This window comes from Dipodomys ordii, unplaced genomic scaffold (genome assembly GCF_000151885.1).
Source record: "Dipodomys ordii isolate 6190 unplaced genomic scaffold, Dord_2.0 Scaffold79, whole genome shotgun sequence".
NCBI lineage: Eukaryota > Metazoa > Chordata > Mammalia > Rodentia > Heteromyidae > Dipodomys > Dipodomys ordii.
Window position 1 is genome coordinate 1,164,516 of NW_012267295.1, and position 17,995 is coordinate 1,182,510.

Sequence of the window (17,995 nt, forward strand, 5' to 3'; positions counted from 1 at the left end):
GTGCTCTACCAATTGAGCTACAATTCCACTTCAGCTTTTTGCTGGTTAATTAAAAATAAGAGTTTATGGAGGGCTGGGAAGGTGGCTCAGTGGTAGAGCGCTTGCCTTGCATGCCTGAGGCCCTGGGTTTGATTCCTCAGCACCACATAAGCAAAAAGGAAAAAGCCGGAAGTGGCGCTGTGGCTCAAGTGGTAGAGCGCTAGCCTTGAACTGAAGAGCTGAGGGACAGAGTTCAGGCCCCACAACCGGACCAAAAAAAAAAAAGAGTTTATGGACTTCTCTTTCTCCGGGCTGGCTTTGAACTGAGATCCTGCAAGTGTTCTGAGCAACTAGGATTACAGGTGTGGGCCACCAGTGCCCAGCTCATATTTGTATCTTAAAATCATCATTTAATCAAGCCCAAAGACTTAACTAACTCTTCTGTTTTACTTCACAGAGAGATGGTTGCCCAAAGATTGTCAATTTGGGGAGCTCTAAGACAGATCTGTTCTATGAACGTAAAAAATACGGCTTCAAGAAGAGGTGATTAGCAGGTGAGCCCAGCCTCCTGCCATCGAGCTACTGCGGCTGCCAGAAAAGACATCTACCACCAGCAGAAAGGGAGCAAAGCCTAGCATCACCCAAACTGCCTAGCCAGTGCATGGGCACTTGCCAGCCTTTCCTTCCCACACCCAGATGGGTTGGGGATGGAGTAAGATTCTTCAGAGAGCAGTCTGACAAATTATCAGAAATGAATAGTTATTGTTCATGATTTTTCTTGAATGCAAGGACCAAGCTCTGTTCTCCACATTGCTATCTCTCTACACCAAGACCTAAACAAGAATAAGGTCCTTTCAGCCTTCTCTCTGAGGAATTGGGAGTGAAGCCACCCCTAGCGAAAAGCATGTTCTTCTAGTCCCCGCTGATGGCACTTGCCCTTGATGGCCCTCTCTGAGTGGCGGGGTGCCATGGGAGGCCAAATGTGACGTGAGCTTTTGATCTTGTAGCGTTCACCAGGTGGTGCTGGTTTCAGGTTATTTTTCTGCTAAGAAATTGGAAACCCTTTCTGTTGCTATTGTTTTAATAAAGTTGGTGTTTATTTTCTGGTAGTGAGTCCTTGAACTTCAGGAATCTCTTTTCACTCAGCTAGAAATTGATGGCTCTGCATAGAGATGGTAGGATTCATGAAGTAGTACCTTGTTCTCTGGCTAACAAGAAGGAACTCAAGGCCATTCACTTCTTTTGTTACTGTTTTAAGTTCATCGATTCTTGCTTTGAGCCCATGCTTCCTTTTGAGAATTTTTTTTTCCAGAACTGGAGTTTGAACTCTGCCTTGTTCTTCCTGATTAGGCACTCCACCACTTGAACCACCTTCAGCCTGTTTTTGCACTGGTGATAGGGTTATTGCCTGGACCACAGCTGTATTTTATACTTCCCTGCTATATTTGGATAATAGGAGCATGCCACTGTGCCCACATACTGATAGAGAAGGAATCTCACGGGTATACCCAGGCTGGCCTCAAACTGCCATCCTCTGGATCTCAACCTTCCAAAGTGAGGATTAGAGACAGCCACTGTACCAGTTTGGGAATTTTTGTGTATACATCCCAATACTGGGACTTGAACTCCCAGAGTCTCACTTGGCTTTCTTGCTCATGGCTTGCATATTACCACTTCAGTCATGCCTCCAGTCTAGTAATTTATTTTTTATTTTGTGGGTCTGGTCATGGGGCCTGAACTCTGGGCCTGGGCACTGTCCCTCAGCTCTTCAGCTCAAGGCAAGCACTCTACCACTGAGCCATCCTCCTAGCCTAGTCTAGTAATTTTTGCTGGTGATAAGAGATGAAGTCACAAAGACCTTTCTTCTTCCTGGGCTGCTTTGAACTGCAGTCCTTCACATCTCAACCTCCAGCCTTAGTTTTGAGAGAGGGTCCTGCTTTATGCAGATTTTGGTTGGGATCCCTTGTACTTTCTATTGCTGGTATGACAGGCATGTGCCACTACACCCAGACACAGTAAGATGGAATCTCTCAAATTTTTTTGCCCAAACTGGTTTCAAACCACAATCCCATCTCCCTCTCCCAAGTAGCTAGGATTATAGGCTTGAGCCACCACACCTGGGTAATGTGTTTTATTTTTTTTTAATCTGTTGATTTCTCTAAAGTGCTGCTCCCCGCCCAGTCTTGCTCAGCTACCTCCTACTCATCCTTCAGACCTGAGCCAAATATGTCCTCAGATGTCTCCCAACCCGCAATCTTAACTTCCCTTTGTACTCCCACACGGCATTCTATCTGTGCTTCGCAAACTGATTGACTGGCATCTCTGAAGCTGCATTCTGCCCAACAGAGCCCAAGTATTCAGTGTTGTAGGAATAACTGAAGTAAAGACACCAGAGAACAAACTGAACTGTGAAAGATACCAAATAGGACAGGGTGGACAGGGCATGTGTGTGGGGGACACAACAGGAAAAGTCTTGAGCCTGGTGATGTATTTGGAAAGTTCTAAAGCATCAGGTGGAGTCAAGATCATTTTCAGGTGGCTCATGCCACTTAGCTACTCAAGAGGCTGAGATCTGAGGATCTATATTTAAAGCCAGTCTAAGCAGAAAAGTCTGGGAGACATTTCAAATTAAATAACCGGAAAGAAATATATATATGCTGGGAATGTGGTTTAGTGGTAGAGTTGATTCCTCAGTACCACATAAACAGAAAAAGAAGTGGTGCTGTGGCTCAAGCGGTAGAGTGCTAGCCTTGAGCAAATGCAACTCGGACAGTGCCCAGACCTTGAGTTCAAGCCCCATGACTAGCAAAAAGTATACACATACACACACAATTGCCTTAGTGTTGGTGAATTTAATGTTTTGAATTCAAATGTTTTATAAATAAGTAAGCTTAAAAAAAATACAGTTGCATTTTGTTTCTGGAGTTGCATGGTATCAAGTTCAGGGCTTATATTCATGCAAGTCTACCAGCAAGCTAGCTCACTAGCCTTCTGCTACTTAATAACCACCCAGTCAGCCAGGCGCCAGTTGCTCACCACTGTAATCCTAGCTGCTCTGGAGGCTGAGGTCTGAGGATCATGGTTCAAAGCCAGCCTGGGCAGGAAAGTCAGACCCTTATCTCCAATAAACCACCAGAAAATCAGAAGTGGTGCTGTGGCTCAAGTGGTAGAGCACTTGCCTTGAGCTGAAGAGCTGAGGGACAGCGCCCAGGCCCAGAGTTCAAGCCCCACGACTGACAAAAAAAAACAAGAATAACTATCTAGTCATAATTACTGGTATTCATTTCCATTATTGAAGTAAGCACTGCTACCTGCCTAGATGTAGTTGAAATAATTGAACTCATAGTCAGCTCTGAGAAATGTTCTCTTTCCTAAATGTATGATTAGTATTCCTATTATATTCCGTTTTCTAGGCTCTTAAAAAGAATTGGTATGCTGGGCGCTGGTGGCTCACGCCTGTAATCCTAGCTACTCAGGAGGCTGAGATCTGAGGATCGCGGTTCAAAGCCAGCCCGGGCAGGAGAGACCGTGAGACTCTTATCTCCAATAAACCACTAGAAACCGGAAGTGCCTTGAGCTGAAGAGCTGAGGGACAGCGCCCAGGCCCAGAGTGCAAGCCCCATGACCGACCAAAAAAAAAAAAAGAATTGGTATGCTTCTGCATTTTGTCATACATGTACTCTGAAAATATGTGGCCATTTAATCCCTTCAACATTGCTTCCCCACACACACACAAATCTAGGGTCTTAGCTATATATTCCCAAGATTGATCTCCAACTTAGGTTCTTCTGCTTTAGCCTCTGAAGCAGCCAGGATTATATGAATGACAATATTGCTAATGCATGTATGCTTACTCTTTTAAATTATATATGTATTTTTAAGAATATATATATATATATATATATATGCCAGGTGCTGATTCATGCCTGTAATCCTAGCTACACAGGAGGCTGAGATCTGAGGATTGCGGTTCAAAGCCAGCCCAGAGAGGAAAGTCCCTGAGACTCATCTCCAATTAACCACCAGAAAACCAGAAGTGGCGCTGTGGCTCTCTAGTGGTAGAGCTCTTGCCTTGAGCTGGAGAATGTAGCACCCAAGCCCAGAATTCAAGGCCCACGACTGGCAAAAAAAAAAGGGGGAGGGGGGCTTTACATTTCTATTCTGCTCCACTGTTGACCTTTATCTATCAAGTCATTTAGTCCCTCTGTATTTCTGGATAATCATGTCTTCCTTGTAAGTGGTGAAGATTAAATTTCATTAGGTACCTGACCCTTACTAAGAAGGCCTTATATGCCAGTCACCAGTCAGTGGCTCACACCTGTAATTCTAGTTACTGAGGAGGCGAGATCTGAATATTGCAGTTTGAAGCCAACCCAAGCAGGATAAACTCAAGAGACTCTTTATCTCCAGTTAACCACAAAAAGCCAGAGTAGTGCTGTAGCTCAAGTGATAAAGCACCAGCCTGAGCAAAAGAGCTCAGGGACAGTGCCCAAGCACCAAGCTCAAGCCCCAGTACCAGCAGAAAGAAAAGGCCTCATACAAAGTTTTTGTAGATGGGTGCTGGTAACTCAAGCCTATGGTCCTAGCTACTTACAAGATTGAAGTCTGAGGATAGTGGTTCAAAGTTAGCCTGGGTAAGGAAGTCCATGAGACTTAAATTAACCACCAAAAAGGGAGCAATGGAGGTGTGAATCAAGTAGTAGAGTGTTTGCCTTGAGAGAAAATGCTAAAGGACAGCACCCAGACTCCCAAGTTCAAATCCCAATACTGGCACACACAAAGCAAATCATTTGCCCTCAGGAGCCACTTTCCCAGTGCTAGTTTCTGTTGTGGTTGTCTGCTCCTGCCCAGCTACAGAAGTATATTTGAAGAATCAAACTACAGACTATTTTCCTAGATAGCCTCAATGACACATAACTTCAATGAAACCATACAAAATTTTTTACTCTGATTGTGTGTTTATATTAGTGATTCATCCTGAGTTAATTGGAGCCAATTATGACCAGTCTGACTTGTCACTGGCACCAAAACACCTGGCATAACTTGCATTACTCAGACAGAGGAGTTGCTCTGCACTGGGTTGCTCCCAGAACTCACTGTTTTGAAGGTGTGTACCTTTACAACAGATGATTATTCAAAATGGGAGGTGAATGTGGCATGTTTGAGTAGGAACTTATAATTATGCTTTGGCAAGATGAAATCACATGCTGGGGTAGAAAAAAAAATCCTCACCACATGATAAATCGAGACATCTTCGGTTAGGAAAGAGTTGACACCTTTTCCCCCTTTACTTTGTCTTCTATTTATATTCTAACCCTTCACCCAGAGCTCCAAATCGCCAAGAAGGCTGGATTTCTCGGGGTTTAGTGGTACTGCCCAGGGCCTGTGTTTCCAGCACTGCAAGAGAGATTTAAACACAAGCGGGATCACGCAGAAACTTCCCGGAATGGTAGCAGATGTCTACCTATATCTGCTAACACGTACACCATCCCTTCTTCCCGAGGTACTCTAGGACAGGATCATTCCAGCTCTCCCTCATCTTTCCGTGACAGGCTCTAATTAATGACTACAAATACCAGCATGCCTTGCGCAAAGCACAGGCTACCTAGCGTTCAGTCCTAGTGGTTACATCCACAACCCAATCAGACGCCGCGCCGCCCTCACTCGCCGACCAATCAGAGGTCTGTTGCTACCCCGTTAGTCAATTTTTAGCTTTGAGGGCAGAGTTGTCTCACTGCCAAGGTGGGACGCGCAGGCGGGGAGGAGATGTGGAGAGCTGGGGAGGAAGGGGGTGGGGGGGCGAAGCGGGGAAAGGCCGAGGAGGCGTGTGCGTGACGCTGTGCCACTCGCTGACGCACGAAGCAAGTAGTCCCAGGAGGTGCCCGGGGCTGGAGCGCTCGGGTGTGGGGGAGGGCCGGCGCGCTCCTCGCCTCCCCGCCCCCCCGCCCCGTAGGTCTCGGTGTTTTGCCCTCCAGCTTGACGTCGTACTGCAATCAAGGAGAGCGAATTTAAAACCTCAGCCCATGCTTCTCCCACCCACCCCCCAAAATGTGAGCAAGAAAAATAAGATGCAAACTGTTTGTAAGTGGAAACTTTGCGACCTCACCACCACCCCACGTGGGGTCCGCAGCTGCCAAGAATGAAAATAACCCAGGGAGGCGGAGGATCGGAAAGGGACATTCCAAACGGGCAGATGATTCCTGTGAAAGACCTGCGTCCCCGGGCCCCTCCATCTGTCAGTCCAGTCCGCCTGTGTCCTCAGCCGAGCACGAGCCCTCCCTACCCTCCAACTAGCTGTGCCCCGCACCGACACAGAGGTCCAGGCCCCCGTGGGCCTAGCGCACGTCTCCATCACTCGCCAGCCCGGCCTCACCTCCCGACAGACACTTCGTCGGGTGTGCAAGTGTGCCAGGCCGCCTCGCCCTGCGCGGGTACCGCGGGGCTATTGATTGCTAAACCTGCGGCTCACTTGTACCCCCTATGGGGATCTCTAGCTGGGGTGTCCGCGGCTCCGCACACGCATGGCGCTGGCCCTGGCCTTCTCCTGGCGCCGGAACTCAGCCGGGAGTGGGGATCGGAAGGAGGGGGGCGCGCTGTAGACGGTTAATCGTGGTGCTTGGCTCTTTTCCTTGGCTTTCTGGCTCCCTCCTTGGCTTGACTTCCTCCCGCACAAGGGTCCCCAGGCCCCAGATTTCTCCCCCCCCCCGCGCCCTCCCTCCTCGTTACTAAGTTCCTTCACAAAGGTGCGTTGTTGCAGCGGTAAGAATGCTAGGGCCAACCTGAGTACAGAAACATTTCTAAAGCTCTCCTTGGGGCCCCCAGTTTCCTCCATCCGAGAAGGAAGGAGGTGCGCGCCGCAGGACAGCCGTATCGACATCGACAGACCTGGAGCCACGCGCGAAGGTGGCCTTGGGGGACGGTTCTGCCCCCCACGACATTCACCCATCCAATGCATCCAGGGCAAGTGCCCCTGCGCCCCTGGACGGTCCCGGGGCACCCACTGCATCCCAGCACGGTCCCTGCCCCCACCGAGCTCGGGCCTCCTGGGGAAGCACCCTACACGCTGAGCCGGGGGGGGGGGGGACAGCCTGGCAACACTGTGATGGGAAGGGGAGGAGGAAGCCTCGCTCCGAAGGTGGCTGCACGGCAGGGTCGGGGGACCGAATCTGGGCGTCCCTAAGGAAAGATCCAGGGCGCACCCGGGTCCCCTGGGCGGCCCCACACCCGGGCGCTAAGGGTTAAGCGGCCACAGGCAGGAAAGTAGTTCCGGCCCGGCGCCCGGCCCCGCCCCGGCAGGGCGGAGGGACGCATCACGCCGGGGCGGGGAAGCCGGATCCCTGCGCAGGGTTGCTAAGGGTGAAACTTTTCATTGACTTTGCTCACTTCGGGCCGGGGCGCGGGAAGGAGCGGGTCTCCGGCGGGACTAAGTGCGGTGGCACGGGCGACGCGTGGCCCGAAAAGCAGGACCTGCCCGCCGGCTACAACCCTTCCGTCCTCCGCTCCCCAACGCGAACCACTCTCGGGTCTACCATCCCCGGGCCGACGCCGCCGGCCCCGTCCACCCGCCCGTCCTCGGCCCCCGGCCGCCAAACCCGACCTCCGCAAGGCTGAAAGAATTCAATAAAGAGTCCGAGCCCACAGCCCTCTTCTGGCCCCCAACTCTCAACCACGAAGAGGACACCTCGAACCCCGGCTCTGCGGCCCCGGGGCAGCCCCGGAGAGCCGTCGGCGTGCGCCCCGCGCTCAGGACCACCCTGGCCGGCCGGAGAAGCCGCCCCGTGGCCGGCACGCCGTCCCGCCGCCGTCGCGGACACCCGAGTGAGTGCGGGGACCTGCGGGGAGGGGGGCACCCTGACACCCACCTGCTCGACCGCCTCCCACCCCGCCCGCTCCGGCTCCCGGGCTTGGGGGACCCTCCGCCGCCCGGTCAGCATTTGCCTCGAGCTCCCCCCCCACTTTCCCCTGGGCGCCTCTCTCCGGTCCTGGGTACCCACATTTATCCCCATTCGGCTCTCTGACTTCCAAGGGTGGCCTCTGGAGTGGGGTGCATTACCTCCCTTCCCTTCCCGAGGCCAGCTCTCCAGAATATTCGCTTGATTTATTTCCTTGTTATGCAAAGAAACCCAACTCCCACCGCCGTTAAATAAACCCGAGGAAGGAAAGAGGGTGTGTGGGGGGGGATCCAGGCCTTGTTTTTCTGCTGCTTTTCCCGTGTGCAGCCAGGGAAAGGGTGGTGGTGGTGGTGATTATGAATACGGGTTCTTGCTGGTCCGCTGGAGCCGGAGGGATGGAAGGGAGAGGGAGGTCCGATACCCCATGTTTGGTGATGGGACCCGTTGGTGGAACTGCCCTTTGGGATCCTGAGCTTGAATTCCTTTCAGCTTGAGCTCTTTATCCTCTAATGTGCTTTTGAGGGAAAACCGGGTGGAAAACAAAAACAAAAGTACCTCTAGAGTTATGCCAGTGAGTCGATTCATGTAGGTTAGGCATCTAGGAGACTGGCACCCTACTCCTTAACTCCCCTCCAGAGGCTGGACCTGAACCCTGGACCAGAATTCTGGGGTAGCAAAGGAGGGACAGCCTGCAGGCCCTCCCTTCCCCTGGGAACAACTTGGGGACCAGCAGGCAGGGTTTCTAGGGCCTGAACGGCACCTATATGCATTTGTTTCTCCTTCCCCCTCATCTTACTCTGAGTAGGTCCCTCATCTCCGATTTCCCAGAAAAAACACCCCTATTGCTTTTTCGGGCGCCTGCCCCCATCTGTCTCTCGAGCATCGGTGAAAGCAGCTTGTGTGGGAGGAAGGATTAGGGAGGTTTAACACCCTGGAGGGGAGCTTTGCCCAGGACCTGGTGAGTCTCGTCGTGGGGTAGGCCTTTCCGTGGGAGGAGACTCGCACACAGAATCTTAAGTATTAGGAAGTATTAGGAGATGCTCGGGTTTCAGATGTATACAGTTTTCCCTTCCCTGCCTGGAGACCTTTTTTTTCCCTTTTCCCCTACCTGGGTCTGGTTACCCAGACTTGGATTACAAGTGGGGTGAGGCTCGCCCCCTTGCCTCCCCACCCACAGCTCAACTGGGAATTTCTTTGGCCGAGAGGCCGCGAGAACGGGGTCTGATTCCTGCCCTGCCTTTCCTGGCTGCGGGGTGCTGGAGCCGAGCCATTGGGTGTTCCTGCAAGGCAAACCCGCGGCGCCCACCTCCAGCCGGCCCCCAGACGGCTCCTGGGGTTCAGCTAAAGCGAGGACGCGGTCTTGCCCCGCCCGCTCACCCCCTTCACCCGCAAAAACCCATTCGGTGCACATCCCTAATGCAGCCAGCGTGGGAGGTCAGGACGAGACGCGGGGAAAGTCCGGGCCCTCGGGGAGCCCGGGCCGGGGGGAGGCGGAGAGCTGGAGGCGCCGGCGGCCAGCAAGGCCTTGTACGGCTCGCCGGCGGTGGGAGGGGGCGCCCGCCCGTCGCCCCACTGCGCATGTGCATCGGAAACTTTTCCTCCGCTCCGACCCTCGGCTGGGTCCCTCTGCCGGGCATGCGCAGTGCGCGGGAAAACGGAGCGTGTACCGAAAGTAGGTCACGCGCGGGGTGGGGGCGGGAAGGGAAGGGCTCCGGCTCCCGGGGTGCAGGGCCCCCCCCGGGTGCAGAGCACAGTCGCCCGGATCTGGAGAAAGGCGGACACCACCACCACCACCATTCCCCCCGGGCCTCCGAGGCCTGCGCGGTGTTCGGGGGAAATGGCGTGCGGGGTGCTGGAGGCCGGCCGAGCACCAGCCTCGGCCTCCGGGACGGCCGGTCCACCCTGCCGGGGACGCCCACCCGCGGGCCTCGCGGGTTCTGACTGCGCCCCTGCCCACGCTCCCTGGAATCCGGGCGTGCGGGCCTGCGGGGAGCCCGGGGCTGGACGTGTCAGAGTGTGTGTAGGTCTGGGACCCAACAAGACCCCTTCGCCATTCATCTCCTTTCCCTGTTGACAACGCAGGCACCTTTTTTTTTTGCTTTTTCCTTCAAAATGGTGCCTTGCGTTTTGGTGATTGACCGAGGCCGCCTTCGTGCCCCCCCTGCTTCTCCCCTCGCCCAGAACCCGGGTCCGCTCCGCGGCCAGAGCAGAGCTAACTGGCCGGAAGTAAACGAGTGAAGACCAAAGCTTTCAATCAGCACCCGATTTGCTCTTGCAACTTTTTAATACATTGACAAGGAAGAAGCTTTGTTATTGTCTTTTTCTTTTCTTTTCTCTTCTTTTCTTTCTTGCTGGAGCAGATCTGAAGAGTCCTCTGCAGCTGCTTAATAAGTCTACTTACGAGATTTGTTATTTCCAGCCAGGTGCTGATGGTTAACCCCTGTAACCCCAACTACTCAGGAGGCTGAGTTCTGAGGATCACACTCGGAAGCCAGTGTGTGGGCAGAAAAGCCCATGAGACTCAGAAAAAGCCAGAAGTGGCTCTGTGGCTCAAGTGGTCCAGACCTTGAGTTTAAGCCCCAGGACTGGCACCCAAAAAAGGGAAGAAAAGAAAAGATAGGGGAAAAAAAAGTTATTTCTAACCTTTCTAAGCGTACCACTTCATAAATATTTTCTATGTAAGCTTTAGAACTTACCACTTTCTAAAAAATGAACGAACTCATCTCAGTGGTCTCCCCTATCTTTAGCTGAAGACAAGACAGCACCAGCCACTAATCCTGTGTTCCATAAGCTTCTTGAAGTCAGAATTAGAGCTTGAGCTGATGGAGCAGAAAATCCCATCCTTGTTGTCTGGCGTTTCTGTAGTTTGCACCTCATAACCATGTGGCCTGGCCTGTTGTGCAGCTAAAGAAGCAAAGGTGGCATTCCGTTTCCTTATTTATGCAGCAGCATCGCTGAAGTATAACCTGGTATGCAGCTTTAGTTGCTTATACTGCAGAAAATGGCTCACTAGACAAGGCTGATGACAGTGGTTCTATTGTATTTGGGGGTGGGAGGGTTATTTCCCAAAGACTTTAGCCTACATTTAAAATGCTCTCATTTTGAAGCTGTACTGTTCAGAGGCTGTTAACTTTTTTTTTTTTTTTGGTCAGTCGTGGGGCTTGAACTCTGGGCCTGGGCACTGAACCTCAGCTCTTCAGCTCAAGGCAAGCGCTCTACCACTTGAGCTCCAGCGCCACTTCCGGTTTTCTGGTGGTTTATTGGCGATAGGAGTCTCACGGTCTCTCCTGCCCAGGTTGGCTGGGTTGGCTTTGAACCGCGATCCTCAGATCTCAGCCTCCTGAGTAGCTAGGATTATAGGCGTGAGCCACCAGTGCCCGGCGAGGCTGTTAACTTAGAAGGCAAGTTATACAGCAAAGTATGAGGAGACCTGGGAAAATATGGAAGCCTTTACTAACTGCCTTGGAATATTAAGTGTCATATAGTGACTTGAAGTCTGTTTTATTTGCCGGGTACCAGTGACTCACGCCTATACTCCTAGTTACTCAGGAGGCTGACATCTGAGAATCATGGTCCAAAGCCAGCCTGGGCAAGAAAGTCTGTGAGACTCTTATCTCCAATAAACTACTCAAAAAAAAAACTGGAAGTGGTGCTGTGGCTCAAGTAGCAGAGTACTAGTCTTGAGCAAAAGTAACTCAGGGACAGCGCCCAAGCCCAGAGTTCAAGCCTTGGGCCCAGAAAAAAAAAAGAAAAAAAAGATGGGAGATGTATTTTATTTAACTAAATGCATGGATAAGGAGTAGAGTACCATCTATGAGTGAAAAAAGGCAAGAGAGAGTATGTGACCCTGAGTTCAAGCCCCCGTGCCCCAGCACACACACACCAATTTTACTTCATTTTTATTCATTCATTTTTTTAATTTTTTTAATTTATTTTTTGCTGGTCTTGGGGCTTGAACTTAGGGCCTGAGTTCTGTCCCTGAGCCTCTTTGTGCTCAAGAGTAGTATTCTACCACTTAAGCCACAGCACCACTTCTAGCCTTTTCTGAGTAGTTTATTAGAGATAAGAATCTCGGGGCTGGGAAGGTGGCTCAGTGGCAGAGCGCTTGCCTTGCATGCTTGAGGCCCTGGATTCAATTTCTCAGCACCACATAAGCAAGAAGAAAAAAGCTGGAAGTGGCTCTGTGGCTCAAGTGGTAGAGCTCTAGCCTTGAGCTGAGGGACAGTGCCCAAGCCCAGAGTTCAGGCCCCATGACCGGACCCCCCCCAAAAAAAAAAAAAAAGAAGAAGAAGAAGAATCTCATGGACTTTTCTGCCTGGGCTGGCTTCAAACCACAATCCTCAGATCTCAGCCTCCTGAGTAGTAGATAACAGGCATGAACCTATGGCACCAGCCTAGCTTGTTCTGTTGCTGTGGTAGTGAGGAATCAATGCTAGGCAAGCGCTTGTTACCACTAAGCCACATTCCCAGCTCCTTCACAGCTTTTTTTTTTTGTCAGTATGGAGGCTGAACCCTGGGCCTGGGCGCTGTCCCTCAGCTCTTCATCTCAATGCCAGCACCCTACCACTTGAGCCGCAGCACCACTTCCGGCTTTTTTCTTCTTGTTTATGTGGTGCTGAGGAATCGAACCCAGGGCTTCAGGCATGCAAGACAAGCGCTCTACCACTGAACCACCTTCCCAGCCCCTGATCTGTTTTTTTCTTCTTTGTTTTTTGTCAGTGGTGGGACTTAAACTCTGGGCCTGGGCACTGTCCCTCAGCTCAAGGCTGGTGCTCTACCACTTGAGCCACAATGCCACTTCTGGTTTTCTGGTGGTTTATTGGAGATAATAGTTTCACAGAGTTTCCTGCCCTGCTTAGTTTTGAACTGTAATCCTCAGATCTCAGCCTCCTGAGTAGTAGGATTACAGGCATGAGCCATACGCTTGGCTGATCTGTCTTAATCATGAATGGACATTTGGAGAAATTTGAAACCAAGTCTATGTTAGAGACTGGGATGAGAAGGGAATCAGGATTTCCTGAATACTGAGTGTCCGTGGCAGGTTTGGGGAGGGCCACAGTCACCACGCTTGCGCCCACGGCCCCCTCTCTGCCTGGAATGACCCGGCCACTGTCTTATGCTACTCTACAGCATTAGATTGGCCCTGTGTACCTTCTCAGTCACGCTCACCTCAGGAATCATTGCCTAAAGTCAGTCCTAAAAGTACCCCAGGAACCCTCGGCCCAGCTCTGAAAATTAGTACGGAACTGTGTTAGGGCAGGTCTTCAAAATCTTGGCGATCTCCAAGTTTGGAATTAGTATCTGTATAGTTTCTGCTGGAACCAGAAGGGGTTGTCATCAAAATCATGTCCTGAGCTGAGTCCTTCCCAGAACAGAACAGAAGATGCCCTTGGGTGGATCAGCTCAGCAACATAACCTTGCCCAGAGACAGGTCTGGTTATGGACATGCTCTGGTCCTGCCTTCCCTCAGGCGGGGCCCTTTTCACTTCAGTTCCTCCCCAATGGGATGAGAATGACTGGTTCACTGGCCCTGGGGACCTCACAGATCATCTTCCTGAAACAGGACACCTAAGGAGTAAACCTTTCTGACCTTAGCGAGGTCTGGCTGCGAGAGAATCCCAAAATAACCATCTCGGTGCTTATCCTGGACTGCCTCCTCTGCAGGGCATTCCAAACCCTTGGTAAATCTGATCCTGTGATGGGGACAGGTGGTCAGACAGCCCTTGGGAGACCCGGTGGTGATGGGGTCCCCCGCTGGAGGCTAGTGGAAAATTTCTTCCCTCTGCCACCCTCATCACTTAGGAACCTCAGGGATTCCTGTGGACCACATGACTGCTGCTCTTGATCTCACTGACCTGGACAACTCTGCTTCCAGTTCCTTTCCTCCACTTCCCCGGGCCAGCCCCCTGGTGGGTGATTTCCTTGTTGGCCACTTTTCTGATTGTGGCAGATCTTACCGTTTTCCTGGTGATCATGGTCTTCTCCCCACTCTGAGAGGCTCTCTGGATGGAAGTGTTTAAGCTCTAGTCACACTACAGAACACCTTGATTTTTTGTTTCTCTATGCTGGCTCGGGGGCTAGGCGCTGTCCCCAGGCTTCTTTGGCTCAGGACTTGTGCTCTACCACTTGAACCACAGGCTCCTCTGCCAGCTTATTGGTAGTTTATTGGAGGTGAGAGTCTCATGGACTTTCCGGCTTGGGCTGTCTTTGAACTTTGATCCTCAAATCTTGGCCTCCTAAGTTGCTAGAATTACAGACATGAGCCACCAGTGCCTGGCTTGGAATTCTTTTTTTTTTTTTTTTTGTCGGTCGTGGGGCTTGAACTCTGGGCCTGGGCGCTGTCCCTCAGCTCTTCAGCTCAAGGCGAGCGCTCTACCGCCACTTCCGGTTTTCTGGTGGTTTATTGGAGATAGGAGTCTCACGGTCTCTCCTGCCCGGGCTGGCTTTGAACCCCGATCCTCAGATCTCAGCCTCCTGAGTAGCTAGGATTACAGGCGTGAGCCACCAGCGCCCGGCTTGGCTTGGAATTCTTAAGTCAGTTCTGTAAACCCACACTTGAGTCCAAAGCCCACACACCCACGGGGCTTAGGATGACAGATGGATGTGAATGCAGCCCGGGCCCCAGTGGTGTTGGCAGTACTCCTTCCTGCTCAGTGACCTGCATCCCTGTCCATTTAAAGAGGACAGCTCAAGATTTTAAACTTACATCTTGGCCTGTGACAGTTTGGGGGCAGAACTTTACTGAGTCATTGTAGAGACAGCTGCGGCCTTCTTCAGCTGTAATTAGTGGCCTGGCTTTTTCTTTCTTTTGTAGTATCGTTCATGAAAACCTGAGATATAAAAATGGCTGAAAATGGAATTTTTTTTTTTCCTGTCAGTTATGGCCTGAAAGTTGTCCCTGGGCAAAACGTTTTATGCACAAGGCTAGCACTCTACCACTTGAGCCATAGCCCCACTTCTAGTTTTCTGGTGGTTTATTGGAGATAAAAGAATCTCACAGATGTACAAGACGCTATGTGGAAAAATGAACTTTACAATTTAGGGTGGGGGTGGGGTGGGGAGATAGTTGTGGAGGTGAGAGGGAAGGGATGGTAGGGGAAAAACAAAGGAGGAGGCAACAATGCTTGATAAGAAATGTACTCATTACCTTGCTCATGTAATTGTAACCCCTCTGTACAGTATTTTCACAATAAGAAAAAGTTATTTAAAAAAAAGAATCTCACAGACTTGATAGCTGGGACTGGCTTCAAACCACAATCCTCAGATCTCGGCCTTCTGAGTAGCTTGGATTACAGGCATGACCACAAGTGCCCAGTTCTACTTGTTTATCAAGTGTCTGCTAATGATCAAGTTCAGCATGAGACTTCCTCTCTGATGTTAGCCTTGTGTGACTGAAGATGAGATACTGTTGGGGCAGAAATTGGCCCTGGGATCTGAGTGATCCACAGTTAGCACTCTTCTGTCTTAATTTTTCTTTTCTTTTTTTTTTTTTTTGGGTCCGGTCGTGGAGCCTGAACTCTGGGCCTGGGCGCTGTCCCTCAGCTCTTTTAGCTCAAGGCTAGCGCTCTACCACCTGAGCCACAGCACCACTTCCGGCTTTTTTCTTTTTTCTTATGTGGTGCTACGGAATTGAACCCAGGGCCTCAGGCATGCAAGGCAAGTGCTCTACCACCGAGCCACCTTCCCAGCCCCTAATTTTTCTTTTTCTTTTATTTATTTTGTCAGTCATGGGGCTTGAACTCTGGGCCTGGATACTATCCCTCAGCTCTTTAGCTCAAGGCTAGCACTCTACCACGCGAGCCACAGCGCCACTTCCAGTTTTCTGAGTGGCGTATTGGAGATAAGAGCTCAGGACCTTCCTTCCCCGGCTGGCTTTGAACCCCAATCCTCAGATCTCAGCCTCCTGAGTAGCTAGGATTACAGGTGTGAACCACCCACACCCGGCTTTCTTTCTCTCTCCCTCTCTATTTCTCTCTCTCTCTTTCTCTTTTCATTTTTCTTTTTAGTGGGGAGAAGGATGCACATTACCTAGACTGGGCCTCATCCTTTTTTGCCCAAGGCTGGAGCCCCACTCAAGTCATACCTCTGCTTCTGGCTTTTTTTGCTGGTTAATTAGAGATAAGTATCTTGGGGATTTGTTTGCCATGATCCTCATACCTCAACCTCTTGAGTAGCAAGGATTACAGGCATGAACCACTGGTGCCTCTTGTTTTTCTGTCTCACTGTCAATCACCACTACTATCTTTTTGCCTGTGTATTCACACGCCTTTCTACTTTATCATTTCCCAGAACTCTTTGCAGCTCAAGGCTGCCCGCTTTGTGTCTCCTGCCGCTGACCTTGGCCCGTGCGTGTGAGCTGAGCTGAGCTCATCGGCCGCCTAGAACAGGATCATGCAGCTGGAGATCAAAGTGGCTCTGAACTTCATCATCTCATATTTGTACAACAAGCTGCCGCGCCGCCGGGCAGACCTGTTTGGGGAGGAGCTAGAGCGGCTTTTGAAGAAGAAATATGAGGGCCACTGGTATCCTGACAAGCCATTGAAGGGTTCTGGCTTCCGCTGTGTCCACATTGGGGAGATGGTGGACCCTGTGGTGGAGCTGGCCGCCAAGCGGAGTGGCCTGGCAGTAGAGGATGTGCGGGCCAACGTGCCGGAGGAGCTGAGCGTCTGGATCGACCCTTTTGAGGTGTCCTACCAGATCGGGGAGAAGGGCACTGTGAAAGTTCTCTACCTGGACGATAGCGAGGGCGGCGGGACCCCCGAGCTGGACAAGGAGATCAAGAGCAGCTTCAACCCTGATGCCCAGGTATTTGTACCCATCAGCAGCCAGAACAGCTCCCTGTGCAACTCCCCGTCTCCATCCTTCGGCCAGTCCCCCAGCCCCACCTTCATCCCCCGTTCCTCCCAGCCCATCACCTTCACCACCGCCTCCTTCGCTGCCACCAAATTTGGCTCCACCAAGATGAAGAAAGGTGGTGGGGCGTCCGGTGGGGGGGGGGTGGCCAGCAGCGGGGCCAGCGGCCAGCAGCCAGCACAGCAACAACCTCGTGTCGCCCGCTCACCCACCACCAACCTGCAGAAGCACAAGAGCCTGTCTTTATCTATGCATTCACTGAACTTCATGGCGGCCAACGCGGCCCCACAGTCCCAGCTCTCACCCAATGCCAAGGAGTTTGTCTACAACGGTGGTGGCTCGCCCAGCCTCTTCTTTGACGGGGCTGATGGCCAGGGCGGCGGGGCTGGCACCTGCAGTGGTGGCGGCAGCGGCGGCAGCTTCGACGTGGCCCAGGTGTTCGGAGGTGGCACTAACAGCCTCTTCCTGGAGAAGACGCCCTTCGTGGAAGGCCTCAGCTACAACCTGAACAGCATGCAGTACCCCAGCCAGCCATTCCAGCCCGTGGTGCTGGCCAACTGACCGCCCCCCGCCTGTCAGGCCAGGGGCGCTCCAGACCAGGGAAAAGAGAAAGGAAAGGAAAGGCCAAAAACACGAGGGCAAGAAAACGATCCAAGAAGAGGCTCCATCTTTTCCCTCTCGCTTCTAGAAGAAAGATCCGGGGCTCGGGCGAGGAGTGGGAAGGGCTCAGAGCACCGAATTGTGTTTAACTCCACCACTTGACGTTTTCCTGCCTGCCTCTGATTTATTCGGTTGATTTGGGTTTTGTATTTTTCCTTTTTTTTTTTTTTACATGTAGTTTTCCTTATACCATCGTTAATTAGTGGCTTCCTGTGCGAAGAATGGCGCAGCTGTGACTCGCAGCCCCCCCCTCCCTCCCTCCTTCACACTCCTTTAAGGATGGGCAGCAGCTAGAGCCACACCTCTCCCCAGAGCAGGGAGAGAGGCTGGCCCTGTGTCACTCACTGCATGTCACCGGCTGTCCTCAAAGCCATCCAACCTCAGCTGGCCACTGAACACCCTCCCCTGTGCGGCTAGTGTCCTGATGGCTACAGGGAGGGACGCACTGTGTCTCGTTGAAATGCTTTTCACCTCTGTCCTTTGGCCCCATCCCACCATGCTCTCCTGGCCCCGAGGTCCATCTATTGATACATGCCAAGGGGGCGGGGCGGGGCGGGGCGGGGCAGAGCAGAGCGTGTGTTTGTGTCTGTGTTTTCTCTACCGTGCTAAAG

At 51.9% G+C, this 17,995-nt stretch overlaps 2 protein-coding genes across 2 annotated transcripts in view; both read left to right on the plus strand.

Moving 5' to 3' along the window:
• Positions 1–1,092, plus strand: part of Phf5a (PHD finger protein 5A) — a 19,116-nt gene extending 18,024 nt beyond the window's left edge. Inside the window, exon 4 of the mRNA XM_013024876.1 lies at positions 437–1,092. Coding sequence (XP_012880330.1) covers positions 437–526 — 90 coding nt within the window. The 3' untranslated portion in view covers positions 527–1,092. The remainder of the gene's footprint in view (positions 1–436) is intronic.
• Positions 1,093–7,373: 6,281 nt separating this feature from the next.
• Tob2 (transducer of ERBB2, 2) lies at positions 7,374–17,667 on the plus strand. Its single transcript, XM_013024912.1, has 2 exons — positions 7,374–7,797; positions 16,161–17,667. Exon 2 carries the CDS (start codon positions 16,263–16,265, stop codon positions 17,283–17,285), a length of 1,023 nt encoding a protein of 340 aa, XP_012880366.1. The 5' UTR covers positions 7,374–7,797; positions 16,161–16,262; the 3' UTR covers positions 17,286–17,667.
• The last annotated feature ends 328 nt before the right edge of the window (positions 17,668–17,995 follow it).